The 18,164-nt window shown below is 37.0% G+C and overlaps 1 protein-coding gene across 11 annotated transcripts in view; it reads left to right on the top strand.

Annotated features, from left to right (window-relative positions):
• The window catches only part of ATG4C (autophagy related 4C cysteine peptidase), a 100,433-nt gene extending 83,617 nt beyond the window's left edge, over positions 1-16,816 (top strand). For all 11 annotated transcript variants that reach the window (XM_043461115.1, XM_043461109.1, XM_043461107.1 and 8 more), the window contains one exon: positions 15,667-16,816. In XM_043461115.1, coding sequence (XP_043317050.1) covers positions 15,667-15,834 — 168 coding nt within the window. In that variant the 3' untranslated portion in view covers positions 15,835-16,816. The remainder of the gene's footprint in view (positions 1-15,666) is intronic.
• Positions 16,817-18,164: the final 1,348 nt, after the last annotated feature.

The raw sequence follows: 18,164 nt of genomic DNA, 5'->3' as shown, positions 1-18,164 counted from the left end.
CTCATCAAGAAAAGAGAACCCAAATAAATAAAATTGGAAATGAAGAGGAAAAATTGTGACCAATACCATTGGAATACAAAAAAGCATAAGAGAATACTGTGAACAATTATATGTCAACAAATTGGACAACCTAAAGGAAATGGATAAATTTCTATAAACATACAATCTTCCAAGACCAAATCATGAAGAAATAGAAAATCTGAATAGATCAATTGTTAGTAATGAAGTTGAATCATTAATTTAAAAAAAACACTCCCAGCAAAATCTAGTTCTAGATGGCTTAACAGATGAATTCTACCAAATGTTTAGAGAAGCATTAATTCCTGTCCTTCTCAAATTATTCCAAAAAATTGAAAAGAAAGTAACATTGGCCAGCATTAACCTAATACCAAATCCAGACAAAGACACTACCAAAAGTGAAAGGGGTGCGTATAGGCCAGTATCCCTGATGCACTCTCAAATAAAACATAGACAGTAAGCACTTGTTGTTAGTCTTAGCAATATTTTTTTTTTTAATATATCTCCTTGGGCAAGGGCAACAGAAGCAAAAATAAACAAATGAGACTACATTAAAAAGTTAATGTGCAGCAAAACCATCAGCAAAATGAAAAGGCAACCTATGGAATGGGAGAAAATATTTGCAAATGATATACCTGATAAGCGGTTGATATCTAAATATTTAAAGAATTCGTACAACTAAATAGCAAGCAAAACAAAAAACCCTATTTAAAAATGGACAGGGAACCTGAATAAACATTTTTCTAAAGAAGACATACAGATGGCTAACAAGCATATGAAAAGATGCTTAGCATCACAAATTATTAGGGAAATGCAAAATCACAATAATTTACCATCTTACATACACACACTAGATGGTTAAAATTACAAAGACAATAACAAGGGTTGGTGAAGATGTGGAGAAAAGGAAACTGTCATGCACTGGTGATGGTAATATAAAGTAGTACAGCTGCTATGAGAAATAGCATGAAGATTCCTCAAAAAACTAAAAATAGAACTATGATACAATCCAGCATTACCACTTCTGGGTATTTATCGGAACAAAATGTAAACCCTAATTTAAGAAGATATATGTTGACTTACAATATTATGTTAGTTTTGGGCATATAGTGTATTCAATTTTCTTCTCGTAATTGATTTATTGTTTTATACATGTTGTTGGTTGTGGTTGAAAATGATGTCTGGTATGATTTTAATCTTCTTAAATTTATTGAGACTTGTTTTCTGACCTAACACATAATCTATCTTATAGAAAGTTCCATGTGCATTTGAGAAGAGTGAGCGTTCTGCTGTTTCTGACTGGAATGTCCTGTATATATTTATATTGAGTCCATCTGGTCTAATGTGTCATTTAAGGCTTATATTTCTTTATTGATTTTTCTGTCTAGATGATCTGTCCTTTGATATAAGTTGAGTATGAAAGTCCCCTACTATTGTTGTATTGTGTCTGTTTCTTCCTTTATTTATGTTGATATTTGCTTTATATATTTTGGTGCTCCTATGTTCAGTGCATGGGCTTCCCAGGTGGCTCAGTGGTAAGGAATCCACCTGCCAATGCAGGAGACTCAGAAATGGGTTCAATTCCTGGTTTGGGAAGATCCCTGGAGGGGGCAATGGCAACCCACTCCCATATTCTTGCCTGGATAATCCCACGGACAGAGAAGCCTGGTGGGCTGCTGTCCATGGGGTCATGAAGAGTCACACGACTGTGCGACTGAGTGTGCACACACCATGTGGGTGCTTCAATGTTTGCAAAATGTATCCTCTTACAGGATTGAACCTTTTATTCTTATAATGCCCTTCCTTGTGTTTTGTTAACAGTTTTAGTTTTAAAGTCTCATTTGTCTAAGTATTGCTATCCTAGCTTTTTTGTTTCCATTTTCATGGTATATCTTTTTCCATCTCTTCACTTTGATCAGTTGTCTTTAGGTTTGAAGTGAGTGTCTTGTAGGCGGCATATGTATTTGCATTCCTTTCTCACTTTCTTTTGTATATTTACTTTAAGTTTTTCCTTTGTGCTTACTGTGAGATTCACATATAACATTCTCTGCATATAGCAATCTCTTTTAAGTTGATAGTAACTTAATTTTGAACACATTCATTTTGACTCCATGTTTGATATTTTTGCTGACATATTTTGCATCTTTTTATTTAATGTATCCCTTGACTAATTATTGTATTTTTAAAGTTTTTGTACTGCTTTTGTCTTTTACCATTTGTACTTGCTTTATAAGTGACTGATTTACTACCTTTGTCATTTATTTACCTTTTCCACTGAGATTTTTACTTTTATATGCTTTCTTATTAATTAGTGCTTTTCTTTTTAACTTAGAGAAGTCCCTTTAGCACTTTTTGTAGCATTTTAGTGGTGATAAACTCTTTTAGCTTTTATTTATTTGTAAAACTCTTAATCTGTTCTTCAGTTTTGAATGATAAGTTTGCTAGGTAGAGAATTCTTGGTTGGCAGTTTTTTCCTCTATGCACTTTGAATATGTCATACCACTCCTTTCCTGGCTCGTGAATTTTCTGCTGAAAATCTGCTCATAGCATTATGGGATTTCCCTGGTACAAAATAAGTTGCCATTCTCTTTCTACTTTTGAGATTCTCTTTTTATCCTTAACTTTTACCATTATAATGTGGCTGGTATGTTTTCCTTTGGGTCCGTCTTATTTGGAATTCTCTGGGCTTCTTAGACCTGGGTATCTGTGTCCTTTCCCCAATTATGGAAATTTTCAGACATTATTCAAATAACTTTTTGGTCCTTTCTCTCTGTCTTCTCCTTCTGGGATCACTATAATCGAAACAGTATTCTGCTTGATATTATCCTAAAAGCCACTTTTTAAATTATTTTTTCATATTGCCACTCTGGATGTTTTCCATTGCTTTGTCTTCTAGATTCATGTTTCTATTTTGAAGCCATTCTGCTGTTGAACCCCTCTACTGTATTTTTCAGTTGTTGCAACTTCTGTTTGGTACTTTCTTATATTTTCTGTCTTTTTTTGAAATTCTCATTTTGCTCATCCATTCTTCTCCTGAGATCATAGGATCTTTATAATCATTGTTTTGAACTCATTATCAGATAGGTTGCTTATCTGTTTAATTAAGGTTTTGGGGGAGGGCTTGGCTTTGTTTTTTGGTTTGGGACATATTCCTGTCTCTTTTTGGCTGTCTGCTTGTCTGTATGTATTAGCTATAGTGGCTGCCTCTGACCTAAGGAGTGAGCTTGTATGGGAGCTGCACCATGCGGCTCAGAAAGGCACTCTCCCCTGGTCACCAGTGTCGGGTACTCTATGGTAGTCCTTTGTGTGGGCTCTGCGCCTGTGAGCTGTGATAGGACTGAGGCTGCTGTGTGGGGAGGGCTGGGCTCAGGGCCCTAGCCTGGCCTGATTGTGACTTGGCCATTGTGCAGGGAGGGCAGAACTTAAATTGCTTACCCACCCCAGTTGTGACTCAATATCTGCCTAGTGTAGGTAAGCATTGGTTAAAGTTTTGTATTTGTGAGGGGTGGGTGGAGTTCAAGGCACTGCCTGGCCCTTTTGTAGGTCAGCTGCCATGTGGGTATGGTGGGGCTGGGGGGCTTGCCTAACCATCTTGTGCCTTGACTGCTGTCCACCAGGGCAGGACCCAGGGTGCTCACCCATCCTGGCTCTTTTTGGAGTACCACCTGGTTTATTCTTGATACACCTGTGTTATTGAGAGCATACTGAGACCTGTCAGTGTTTTAAGGGGAGGAACCTCATTTAATACCTAATTTCAGGCTGACTGGGTGCCAGACCCTCAGTCAGCAGCTTTTAAAATATGCAGCTAAATGCAGTTTTGGGTCTGGGTCTTGTTCTGATGGGTGGGGCCATGCTCAGTAAATCTTTAATCCAATTTTCTGTTGATGGGCTGGGCTGTGTTCCCTCCCTGTTGTTTGAGCTGAGGCCAAAGTATAGTGGAGGTAATGAAGATAATGCAGCCTCCTTCAAGAGGTCCCATGCATGCACTGCTGCACTCAGTGCCTCCCGCCCTTCAGCAGTCCACCACCAACCCATGCCTCCACTGGAGACTCCTGGACACTCACAGGCAAGTCTGGGTCAGTCTCTTGTGGGGACACTGCTTCTTTCTCCCAGATCAATCTCTCCCATCAGGAAGCTTCCATAAGCCTCTTATCCTTATCCATCAGAGGGAAGACAGAATGAAATCCACAATCACAGAAAACTAACCCCAAACTGATCACATGGACCACAGCCTTGTCTAACTCAGTGAAACTGAGCCATGCTGTGTAGGGCCACCTAAGACAGACGGATCATGGTGGAGAGTTCTGACAAAACGAGGTCCACTGGAGAAGGGAATGGCAAACCACTTCAGTATTCTTGCCTTGAGAACCCCATGAACAGTATGAAAAGGCAAAAAGATAGGACACTGAAAGATGAACTCCCCAGGTCAATAGGTGCCCATATGCTACTGGAGATCAGTGGAGAAACAGCTCCAGAAAGAATGAAGAGATGGAGCCAAAGCAAAAACACCCAGTTATGGATGTGACTGGTGATGGAAGTAAAGTCTGATGCTGTAAAGAACAATATTGCTTAGGAACCTAGAATGTTAGGTCCATGAATCAAAGTAAACTGGAAGTGGTCAAACAGGAAATGGCAGGAGTGAACATTGACATTTTAGGAATCAGTGAACTAAAATGGACTGGAATGGGTGAATTTAACTCAGTTGACCATTATATCTACTACTATGGGCAATAATCGCTTAGAAGAAATGGAGGAGCCATCATTGTCAACAAAAGAGTCCAAAATGCAATTCTTGAATGCAGTCTCAAAGACAGAATATCTGTTCATTTCTAGGGCAAACCATTCAGTATCACAGTAATCCAAGTCTATGCCCCGACCAGTATGCTGAAGAAGCTGCAGTTAACTGGCTCTGTGAAGACCTATAAGACCTTCTAGAACTAACACCGATAAAAGATGACCTTTTCATTATAGTAGACTGGAATGCAAAAGTAGGAAGTCAAGAGAAACCTTGACTCAAGGCAAATTTGGCCTTGAGGTACAAAATGAAGCAGGTCAAAGGCTAAAAGTTTTGCCAAAAGAACGCACTGGTCATAGCAAACACCCTCTTCCAACAACACAAGAAAGATGCTAAACATGGACCTCACCAGGTGGTTAATACCGAAATCAGATTGATTATATTCTTTGCAGCCAAAGATGGGGAAGCTCTCTACAGTCAGCAAAAACAAGACCGGGAGCTGACTGTGGCTCAGATCATGAACTCCTTATTGCCAAATTCAGACTTAAATTGAAGAAAGTAGGGAAAACCACTAGACCATTCAGGTATGACCTAAATAAAATCGGTTATATGATTATACAGAGGAAGTGACACATAGATTCAAGGGTTTAGATCTGATGAAGTGCCTAAAGAACTATGGATGGAGGGTTCATGATATTGTACAGGAGGCAGTGATCAAGACCATCCCTAAGAAAAAGAAATGCAGAAAGGCAAAATGGTTGTCTGAGGAGGCCTTGCAAATAACTGAGAAAAGAAGAGAAGCTAAAGTCAAATGAGAGAAGGAAAGATATGCCCATTTGAATGTAGAGTTCCAACGAATAGCAAGGAGAGACAAGAAAGCCTTCCTCGGTGATCAATGCAAAGAAATGGAGGAAAGCAATAGAATGGGAATGACTAGAGATCTCTTCAAGAAAATTAGAGATACCAGGGGAGCATTTCATGCAAAGATGGGCTCAATAAAGACAGAAATGGTATGGACCTAACAGAAGCAGAAGATATTAAGAAGACGTGGCAAGAATACACAGAAGGACTACCAAAAAAGATCTTCATGACCCAGATAACCATGATGGTGTGGTCACTCACCTAGAGTCAAACATCCTGGAATATGAAGTCAAGTGGGCCTTAGGAAGCATCACTACGAAGAAAGCTAGTGGAGGTGATGGGATTCCAGCTGAGCTATTTCAAATCCTGAAAGAATATGCTGTGAAAGTGTTGCACTCAATATGCCAGCAAATTTGGAAAACTCAGCAGTGGCCACAGGACTGGAAAAGGTCAGTTTTCATTCCAGTCCCAAAGAAAGGCAATGCCAAAGAATGTTCAAACTACTGCACTCATCTCACATGCTAGCAAAGTAATGCTCTAAATTCTCCAAGCCAGACTTCGACAATACGTGAACTGTGAACTTCCAGATGTTCAAGTTGGATTTAGAAAAGGTAGAGGAACCAGAGGTCAAATTGCCAACATCCATTGGATCATTGAAAAAGCAAGAGACTTCTTGAAAAACATCTACTTGTGCTTTATTGATTATGCCAAAGCCTTGACTGTGTGGATCACAACAAACTGTGAAAAATTTTTAAAGAGATGGAAATGCCAGACTACCTGATCTGCCTCCTGAGAAATCTGTATGCTGGTCAAGAAGCAACAGTTAGAACTGGATATGGAACAACAGACTGGTTCCAAATTGGGAAAGGAGTACGTCAAGGCTGTATATGGTCACCCTGCTTATTTAACTTATATGCAGAGTACATCATGCAAAATGCCAGCCTGGATGAAGCACAAGCTGGAATCAAGATGGAGGGGATCAATATCAGTAACCTCAGATGCACAGATGACACCACCTTTGTGGTAGAAAGCAAAGAAGAAGTAAAGAGCCTCTTGCTGAACATGAAAAAGGAGAGTAAAAAAGTTGGCTTAAAACTTAACATTCAGAAAACTAAGATCATGACATCTGGTCCCATCACTTCATGGCAAATAGATGGGGAAACAATGGAAACAGTAACAGACTTTATTCTCTTGGGCTCCAAAATCACTGCAGATGGTGACTGCCACCATGAAATTAAGACGCTTCCACCTTGGAAGAAACGCTATGACAAACATAGACAGCATATTAAAAAGCAGAGACATTACTTTGTTAACAAAGGTCCATCTAGTCAAAGCTATGGTTTTTCCAGTAGTCACGCATGGATTTGAGAGTCAGGCTATAAAGAAAGCTGAGCCCCGAAGAAAATTGATGCTTTTGAACTGTGGCTTTGGAGAAGACTCTTGAGAGTCAGTCCCTTGGACTGCAAGGAGATCCAACTAGTCAATCCTAAAGGAAACCAGTCCTGAATATTCACTGGAAGGACTGATGCTGAAGCTGATACTCCAATACTTTGGCCGCCTGATGCGAAAAACTGACTCATTTGAAAAGACCTTGATGCTGGGAAAGATTGAAGGCAGGAGGAGAAGGGGACAACAGAGAATGAGATGGTTGGATGGCATCACTGACTTGATGGACATGTATTTGAGCAAGCTCCGGGAGTTGGTGATGGACAGGGAAGCCTGGTGCGCTGCAGTCCATGGGGTTGCAGAGTCAGACATAACTGAGCGACTGAACTGATGGAGTTTTGTAGGGCCATAGTCAGTAACTGCTGGACTCCAGCCTAGGAGATTTGATGGTGTCCCCTGGATGACAGTTACAAAAAGTGGGGCTCTTGACAGTGTCTAAGCTCCATCTTGGGGAGTCTTGCTGAACTGTAGTGAGGCTACAGGAGTGCTCAGGGATGGTGTCCCCCTGCCTAATTTCCCTGGGAGTGCCTCTTTTGCCTGTATGTTTGTGGGCTCCTAAAGTCTGTCCCTTGGGATGAAGCTCTAGTTAAGTAAATAGGCCTTTTTACAGGAAGACAGGGTGGTGTTTCAGCCTCCTCTCTATGTAGTACCCTGCTGGCGGTGGCCTGTGAAGAACTGTGTGTGTGTGTGTTAGCCACTCAGTCGTGTCCGACTCTTTGCGACCCCACGAACCGTAGCCCATGAGACTCCTCTGTCCATCTAATTCTTCAGGCAAGAATACAAGAGTGGATTTCCATTCCCTTCTCCAGAAGATCTTCTCGACCCAGGGATCGAACCCTGGTCTCCTGCATTGCAAGCAGATTCTTTACTGTTTTCTAAAGGGAAGTGTCTAGTAATATTTATTTCCTTGAAGCCTGTTTCTGTGTTTTATTGTTATATAATTTAACCCCATACATATTTTAAATTCCACAAGGTGTTATTTTTTAAAGTCAGTGTTATCCTTTGTGATGCCCTTCAGTCTTTCCTGTATTACTTTATTTCCCTCTGGGATCATTTTACTTCTTTCTAAACACTTTCCTTTACTGTTTCTTTTGTGCTATTTGCTGGTGATAAATTCACTCAGTTCTTGTTTGTTTTAATACATTTTATTTTGTCTTTATTAAAAATTGGAATAATTGCATCCTTATAGAAAAGTTGTAAATATAATAAAATTATTTTTTTCTGAGCTGTTTGAGAGTAAGTTACCAACATGATGCCCCATACCCTTGAATAATTGTGCAATTCCTACATTCTCTTATCTGACTACTGTGAAAATGAAAGTGTTAGTCACTCAATCGTATCTGACTCTTTCTGACCCCATTGACTGTAGCCGCCAAGCTCCTCTGTCCATGGAATTCTCCAGGCAAAAATACTGGAGTAGGTTGCTATTTCCTTCTCCAGGGGATCTTCCTGACCCAGGGATTGAACCGAGGTCTCCTGCATTGCAGGCGGACTCTTTACTGTCTGAGCCACCGACCAAACAACAGCATCAGCAACATAATGTTGTTCACTAATCACATGGTATGCTATGATCACATTTCTTTTTTCTCTGAATTTTATTTTCTTGGAGTAAATACTACCTCTCCCCTTTTTATTTCCTTTGCACCTACTGAGTTGTTTGTTGTTGTTTAGTCACTAAGTCGTGACCGACTGTTTGTGACCCCATGGGCTGTAGCCCACCAGGCGCCTCTGTCCGTGGGATTTCCCAGGCAAGAATTCTGAAGTGGGTTGCCATTTCCTTCTCCAGGGGATATTCCTGGTCCAGCGATTGAATCCTTGTCTCCTGCATTGTAGATGAAATTTTTACCACTGAGTCACCTGGGAATCCCATACCGACTGATATTTCTTTCAGTTTTTTACTCATATCTGTCAAGTACCTAGCAGCAAATTTTTCATGAATATAAATTAAGAAAATATATCATTTTCTTCTTTCCTTCTTTTTTCTGGAGACTTTTCTCTCTGTTTTCTCTTGGTTCCAGTCTTCTTTCTTCTCTTAACTTGATGCAGAATTGTCTGCTTGGAACTTCCTAATGCTACCTTTCTGCATTGAATCCCCTATCTTCTGAATCTTTAGTTTAATCCCTTGTTTTGCTGAAGCATGGGCTTCCCTCATAGCTCAGTTGGTAAAGAATTCGCCTGCAATGCAGGAGACCTTGGTTTGATTCCTAGGTTGGGAAGATCCTCTAGAGAAAGGATAGCTACCCACTCCAGTATTCTTGGGCTTCCCTTGTGGTTCAGCTGGTAAGAATCCGCCTGCAATGTGGGAGACCTGGGTTCAATCCCTGGGTTGGGAAGATCCCCTGGAGAAGGGAAAGGCTACCCACTCCAGTATTCTGGCCTGGAGAATTCCATGGACTATACAGTCCATGGGGGGTTGCAAAGAGTCGGACAACACAGGGCGACTGTCACTTTCACTTTGCTGAAGCATAGTTTCTAGTACCTTTCAAAGAAAAGGATGAGTGGATGATAAAGTTTTTGAATTCTTCCATGTCTGATCATCTTCATCTTTTCATTTATTGATAATTTGATATTATATAGAATTCTAGAGTGGAATAATCCCCTGCCTCCTGCCCCACCAAACGTTAGAGACATTGCTCTGCTCCCTTCTAGCGTCCAATGTTGCTGTTGAGAAGTTTAATGTCACTGTGAAAAAAAAAAGTGAAAAAAAAAAAAGAAAAAAAATTGTCACTGTGGATTATTTTCCTCTGAATGTAAACATTTTTTTCTCTCTGAAGGTTTTCAGATTTGAATCCTGACTCCACCATCTCATGACTGTATACCTCTGGCCTCACTGTTTAACCTCTCTGTGCATCAGTTTTCTCATGGAATGAAAATAATTATAGCTACTTCTTGCAGTAGCATCATTATGAAGAGTAAATGATTGCTAGATTAGTACTCAGTAGGTACTATATAATGTGTCAGCTATTACTAATTATCCCTAGTATTCTAAAACTTCATTACTTCCTGGTTTCAATAAACTTCCTGGTTTATTCCTTTTCCTTGAGTCCTGTTTCCTTCCAGTCTGAGAAAAAAAATTTTTTTAAATAGATATAACATTATTTCCTATCTTTTGTTTTCTTCATTCTTTCTTTCTGGAATTTTTGTTACATGGTTGTTGGACCCTCTGAATTGTCCACTAATTTTCCTGTATATTTTCCCTTTTATTTTCCTTGTCTTTATCTTTTTGTATTAGGAAATTTTCTCTATCTTTTAATGCTTTTGTTCTCAAATTTCAATCACAATATTTACACTTCTAGGAGTTATTTATATTTTTCTATTACTCATTTTTCATAGCATTCTTTCATTTTTTAATGGGTGTATTATCTTCTCTTCTCCCCCAAGGAAATTAATTACAGTAATTTTGAAATTTCCCATTTCCTTTGCTTTTTATGTTCCCTTCCTTCTGGATCCTTTTTTGTTTGGTTGGTTTTCTTTTTTTTTTTTTTTTTTATTTATTTTTTTGTTTGGTTGGTTTTCTATTTTTTGTTTTAATCTTCCAATTTTCCATTTGATGCTTTCCTCCAAATGACTGGTGATCTTCTGTGTCTGTTTATACTTGAAAGTGGGGCACTAAAGAGCTGAGTAGATGTTCCCTGTGTTTGAGTATGGCTTTTTAGCTGGTGACCTTCATACTAGGGTGATCAGGTGATGAGCCTTACTTTTTACTAGGTGACCCCCAAATGTTATTAAGTGGTAATCTTTTCTCTAAGGTTGTTTTATTTTTTCAGAGAAAAAATCTACCATCTCTCTAGAGAGTGTATGTTGCCTCTCTGTGCTCCCAGAGCAGGAAGTGAAGAATACTGATCCCTGTGGTTTAGCACTTTTGACTATCACTTAATCCCTCAACTTTTGTATTTTGTGAATACATGTATATTAGAGTACATGTATTTATTTGATTTTTCTAATATAAGTCTTTATTTTCCTGTATGTAGATGGTTAGTTCCTGGTGGCTCAGATGGTAAAGAATCCGCCTGCAGTGCGGGAGACCTGGGTTTGATCCCTGGATTGGGAAGATCCCCTGGAGGAGGACATGGCAACCCACTCCAGTATTCTTGCCTTGGGAATCCCCATGGACAGAGGAGCCTGGCAGGCTGCAGTTCATGGGGTCGCAAAAAGTCGGACACAACTGAGTGACTGAACATAGTTAAGGGCTAAAAGTTAAACTACAGGGATTTAAGATTGAGTAGCGAGGGGACAAAATGAAATTATCATCACATGCACATTTAACTTACTTCAGTTCAATGATATGTATTTGTCCATGTGTACTTTTTATTTCATATTGTGCATTGCTATATACCACACTAAGAGGAGAGTGAAAAAGTTGGCTTAAAGCTCAGCATTCAGAAAACTAAGATCATGACATCCAGTCCCATCACTTCTTGGCAAATAGATGGGGAAACAGTGGAAACAGTGGCTGACTTTATTTTTCTGGGCTCCAAAATCATTGCAGATGGTGATTGCAGCCATTAAATTAAAAGACGCTTACTCCTTGGAAGTCAAGTTGTGACCAACCTAGACAGCATATTAAAAAGCAGAGACATTACTTTGCCAACAAAGGTCCGTCTAGTCAAGGCTATGGTTTTTCCAGTGGTCATGTATGGATGTGAGAGTTGGACTGTGAGGAAAGCTGAGCACCGAAGAATTGATGCTTTTGAACTGTGGTGTTGGAGAAGACTCTTGAGAGTCCCTTGGACTCCAAGGAGATCCAACCAGTCCATCCTAAAGGAGATCAGTCTTGGGTGTTCATTGGAAGAACTGATGTTGAAGCTGAAACTCCAGTACTTTGGCCACCTCGTGTGAAGAGCTGACTCATTTGAAAAGACCCTGATGCTGGGAAAGATTGAGGGCAGGAGGAGAAGGGGACAACAGAGAATGAGATGGTTGGATGGCATCACCAACTCAATGGACATGGGTTTGGTGGACTGCGGGAGTTGGTGATGGACAGGAAGGCCTGGCGTGGTGCAGTTCATGGGGTCGCAAAGAGTCAGACATGACTGAGTGATTGAACTGAACTGAACTGAACTGAACACTGTATTGTACACTTACACATGTTACTAAACATGGTTGTATACACAGAATTATGCATAGCACCCTTTAAATAATTTAAAGACTTTTTGAAGGTAATTTTTTTTACTATATTTGATTTTCACATTAAGACCTGACTTTAGAACCTAACCCCTACCTTATATGTACCTCCATTGTGGTCAGCATGGACCACATAGGTACAGACTGCTGTGTGCTGGGTCTGATTTGACATGTGTGGTGGCAGAGACTTGTAGAAAAGGTTCTGGGCTGGGGAGAAGGAGTCATCTGGTTCTCTTTCTGTTCTTACTTTACAACTGCTAGCTTTATGATGGAAGAAATTACTTGATTTTTGTCCTCCAGTTTTTTCCTTTGTAAATTCTGAAACCCATTAATTTAGCACAGAGGAAAAATTATATAAAGTATTTGACCTCTTAAAAAGACATTTATGATTTGCCTTTTTGACGATAAAGCCTCTTCAGTGTATCTTTAGCTGTCTTATTAAACTAGAACAGAAGACTTGCCAGTTCTAAAGTTATTGTTGAGTAAACTACTGAACTGCTTTAGAAATATAGCTATGGGATAGTAAATCCAGTTAGCTTAAATTAAAAAAAAAAAAACACTTGGTTTTCTCCTCACTGTATAAGAAATACATATTAGAAATTTTGGAAGATAAAAGTATAAAAAAATCACCACTAAGTCTTTCATTCAGAGATAACTTAATATTTTGTTGTATTTTCTTCTAGACTTCTTAAAGTACGTGTTTAAAATTATTTTAACAAAACTGAGATTAAATTTTATATCTAGTGTTATATGCTGTTTTTCCTTTACCATTATATAATAGTTATTTCTCCAAGTTATTAAATAACTTTCATTATCTTTATTTTGTGTATTATCTCAATTGATATAATACCCCAAGTCATATAGGTAACTTAATGTGGAATTTTTTTGGTGTAGATTTTATATTATCCATTATGGAGGGACCTTAATGTTTTGATAGTGCATCCTATTTTATAGTATAAAAAAGAAAACTAAACTTTTCCCTTCTGATAGATGTTCAAATCAAAGATTGTTCTTTAAAAAAATCTGAAAAGTTCTTGATATGGTGCTTAGAACTTTGAAAGGCTTGTTGATAAAATTCATTTTCAGTTTATTTCTTTTTGCTTTTGCTGTTGCTCTTATGTCATCTTGGAAAAGCAGTTTAAATCCTTTGGGTCTCAATTTTCCCATTTATAAAATGAGAATAAGCTAGATAATTTAAATCTTCTTTGGCACTTTTATTTGTCCTAAATTTACTTCTTCCTATCATATCTTGTTTATGTTTGTTAGGTTATCACTTAACATTGCTCAACTCAATTGTGTGTGTGTATGTAAAAATGCGTGTGTGTGTCTGTGTATATATAGATAGAATCACACATACATACATACATACATACATACATACTACATAGTGTATGTAGTAATTTTCTCTTGTCTGGGTGTACCACAGTTTATCCACTCATCTACTGAAGGATATCTTTGTTGTTTCCAAGTTTTGGCAATTATGAATAAAGCCACCCACAACATTGTGTGCAAGTTTTTTTATGGTATAAGATTTCAACTTATCTAAATAAACCAAATTTTCATTTCCACATTTTTTTCAATTTATTTTTCATCTTCTAGTATTTAAAAATGTTTAAAGTAAACCTAGAAAAGTTAGAAAATATAATTCTCAAAGCCTGAATCAATAAACATGTATAATGAGGCCTTACATTGCAAGTGGGTTTGCAAAAAGTAGGTGCATTTTATAATTAAAGGACTGGGAGTTCTTTCTGACATTTTGCCTTGAGGCACAGATTTGGATTTTAGTTAATGTACAACTAATAAACCTAAATGACTTAATTCTTGATTTTGAAAGAAAAGATGATAATGTTAGCTCTGCTATGTTGAATTAAAAATGATGCAATGATACCTGCCTATTAGATACTGGACTTTTACAAGTGACATTAAATGAATATAAAATGATAACAATTTTGGCTTGTATTCCAACCATTGGCTGGAGGTGAAAGATGCCTGATCAGATGCCAACTCCCTGTCTCTTTTTCATTTCCACATTTTTGCCCTTCTCTCTCCCATTTTTTTAGAAAGTAATTAAATAAATTTGAGAATAAAAAGTAGGAGCACAATATGAATTTATAGGATCAGATTTTCATCACATCTGGCTTTTTAAGTACTTGATTGTTTTTAAATGGTTCATTTTCACTGTTAGAAAATGTATTTCATATTAACTGTCTCATTGAAATATTTTAAATTTAACATTGTATCGTATCCTAGGGCTACATATTTGTTTTAGCCTTGTTTCAAGAGAATCTGTAAATGTAATATATAAAAATTTGATGAGCCTTCATTTGAATATCAACATTTGGGAGAATTTAGTTTTTGCTCCTAAAATTATCCTTAAATAAGTTATATTTAATTGATCATGATTAATGATGTATAAATACTATTGATATTTTTTCAGTATTCTTTGTAACCCACATAAATTTTTCAGAATCCTTCTTATAAGCCCTGATTACCTATAGAAATGTTTATTTCTATAAAAACATCCTTCACTCAAAAATTTTTATTCACTTCTAAATTAAAATTGTTTTAATTTTTAAATAGACTATTTAACAGAAAGACTTAAATGGTTTAGAATGAGTTATTAGCTTGTCAGTGAATAGCAGATTGACAAAGGTTATATAAAGGTTGTTGGTGTTCCCACAAAATTCCAGGTATTACTTATTTTACTTCCATATTATATAACATTACTTTAGAAGGTAATATGTAAAGTGTGGATTATTGCAGTATATACAAACACTGTTTTTGTGTTGACTAGATTATTGCAGAAATATTTTTTTTTTAATGGAAATCTTTGAAAAGACCAAACTTATTATTTTGGTCTTTTAAATAAAACCTATTTATTTTAAAAAATAACTTTTCATTGCTTTTTGCCATCCTAACTTTTCTCTGAGGTAAGGAGATTGGATATCTTTTGCCCAGTTTTATAGATGATACTCAGGTAGAGCCATTTGTCAAAAGTCACATCAAATTAAGTTGTAGAATTGAGATTAGAGTGGATCTTTTTGACTTAGTTTAATTTTTTTTCTGTGTTATGGTACTAAACAGTCATTCACAGTATTTTGCCATAATCAGTGATACCGTTTTGTTTCACTGCCTATTACAGAAGATAAATCTTAACTCACTGTAAGTCTTCAAACAATGTGACTAGAAGACTTTACTTTGGGGGGCTTGGGGTAGGAATGATAATATACTTATTTTTGATTTGATATATTATTTTTGATGGTCTAATCTTAATGAAGAAGTAGGTATTTAGCTGTAAATAAACTGTAGAGTACTGGTCACCTTTTGTCTTTTAGCCAGAACAGTAAAGCAGTAGCACTGGGTAAATGTAAATGGGAGAAGCTAACAGGAGCAGTTCAGGGCTAGAACTTTAGATTTCATCATGTGGTCCTACTGTGCGCTATTGCATCCAATAAGGGATTCTTCTGTACTTTCTGTTACAGATGCTGAAAATTTCTTCTAAGGAGAAATATCCCTTATTTACTTTTGTAAATGGTCACTCCAGAGACTATGATTTTACATCTACTACAATGAATGAAGAAGACCTTTTCTCAGAGGATGAAAAGAAAAGAATAAAAAGATTTAGCACAGAAGAGTTTGTCTTGCTGTAAAGATTAGCACATTTGTGCTTGATGAGAAGAAATCCTTTGAAGGTGGAAAAATGAAGAGAAACAAGTACATTCAAAACTGGTTTATCTTCACCAGTATCTTAATTTTATATGTTCTTTTAAACAAAAGAGCATTTGGAAATATACACATTTTAAAGATATTTTTCTGAAAGAGAAATGATTTAGTGAATCCTGATTTCTAATAAATATTAAGTGATTCTGACCACATTCCTCTTTCCCTGAAGTTCTGCTAATGATAAATCTACCTTAACTGCAAGTCTTCCAGGCTTCAAATTCTTCCACTTGGGTCCACTGTTCTCCTGAAGGTTTTGTGCTATTGGGCCCCCCAAATGGCATCACCCAGTAGTTTCAAAAGCTTCAGTTTATACTAATCACCAGAAGATCAGAGAATGAATCTTAAGTGCCACCTAAGCCCCCTGATATTAATGCAACCAAAGGACACTTTTGGATGTATCTTGATATATTAAATAGTAATTTTTAGCTGTGATATAATACAATTATATGAGAATTTTGAGTTAAGGTAATACTTAACAGTATGATTCTATAATGGTTCCTTATTTTGCCTGCTGTTAGCCTTCTCTGAGGAATAAAGGTAAAGTACTGGTTTCCCCACAGATTTAAAGGCTATATTATTAATAATAACTACATCTAATCAAAGCAGATAAAGGCAAAATTGTTTGTTTCCTATCTCAAAAATGAAATTTATGGAAACTTGACTTATTATACAGTTTTGAAATCTAAAGATAAGTACCAAGAAAGCTATCATTAGATGTTCTTCTATGTGATTTTTGCTATTTGTATAAATCAGTGTAGTGGTGTTTAGAACTGAGACCATCTATGAAGTAAATCTGTCTTAAGTGTATTATGTATTGCTTAAAGGCAAATTTGTAATAATAAAAATATGAATTACTATTGAGTCAGGTTTATAAAGTAAGTACTTTAATAAAGATATAAGAACATAAAATGCATTTGTTTTGGTTTTAATGGGATTATTTTAATCCTTTCACTTGAAAAATCATTGTCTCAAATGAATCCTGTTTATTTATAATGAAGGCAAATATTGTTGCTTTGAAAGAAAAATATTAACTTATTTTATGAAACTTCCATGTTTTAGTGTGAAAAGGTGACTCATAAAGACATAAAATTCTGTATCATTTAAACTCATTGATTTTTTTTTCCCATTAGGAAGCCTGTTTGTTAGGTTTAGAGTTGCATACAAAACTGAAACAGAGAGTGGGCAGATAGACTGCCTTGGTATGCCCGATGAGAGAGATCAGGTTTGGCATCTCCCAGTGAAGATAGTTATCGAACTGAAAAAACAGTCAGAAATCTAAAATTTTCCTTTAACCTAGATGAAATCTGGACAAGTTAAGTCTAGTACTGATTTTCCTAGTATGCAAAAGTAGTACAGGTACAAGAAGCCAGAGGTACACCCGATTTTGTACAATGCAGCTTTATACACGATTTTATACACTACAGTTCCTTCATCTCAGAAATCTAAAATTTTCCTTTAACCTAGGTGAAATCTGGACAAGTTAAGTCTAGTACTGATTTTCCTAGTATGCAAAAGTAGTACAGGTACAAGAAGCCAGAGGTGCAACCGATTTTGTACAATGCAGCTTTATACACAATTTTATACACTATAGTTCCTTCATCTAAAGTATTGCAGTTTGTTATTTATACCTGCAGTAGTCACAGGATTCTGTCAGTATAACAACACATCAGATGAGAGCATCATATCTTCAAATGAATCAGAACTGATTGTAAGTGTTCTCTTACAAGAACTATAAACAAGCTTAGAATTAGAGGATAGCATTCTGTTATGTCACAGCATATTTGGGTATCATTTTTAAGTAGGAATTTGGAATGAGACAAAATTACACCTGGACAAAGTTAAGGTGAGAGGAGGCAGAAACTTCCTTTACATTGAATTACATTGAGGATACTCAGAATATTGCACAGGCAAGACAGATCTTAAAATACAGTCATTCCCAAACTTAAAAGCTTTTGCACTACAAAAGAAACTATAAGTAAGGTGAAAAGACAGCCGTCAGATTGGGAGAAAATAATAGCAAATGAAGAAACAGACAAAGGATTAATCTCAAAAATATACAAGCAACTCCTGCAGCTCAATTCCAGAAAAATAAATGACCCAATCAAAAAATGGGCCAAAGAACTAAACAGACATTTCTCCAAAGAAGACATACAGATGGCTAACAAACACATGAAAAGATGCTCAACATCACTCACCATCAGAGAAATGCAAATCAAAACCACAATGAGGTACCATTACACACCAGTCAGGATGGCTG

Source organism: Cervus canadensis, chromosome 2, assembly GCF_019320065.1.
Source record: "Cervus canadensis isolate Bull #8, Minnesota chromosome 2, ASM1932006v1, whole genome shotgun sequence".
NCBI lineage: Eukaryota > Metazoa > Chordata > Mammalia > Artiodactyla > Cervidae > Cervus > Cervus canadensis.
The sequence above is the reverse complement of the archived record's forward strand: the minus strand, read 5'-3'. Positions and strand labels throughout refer to the sequence as shown.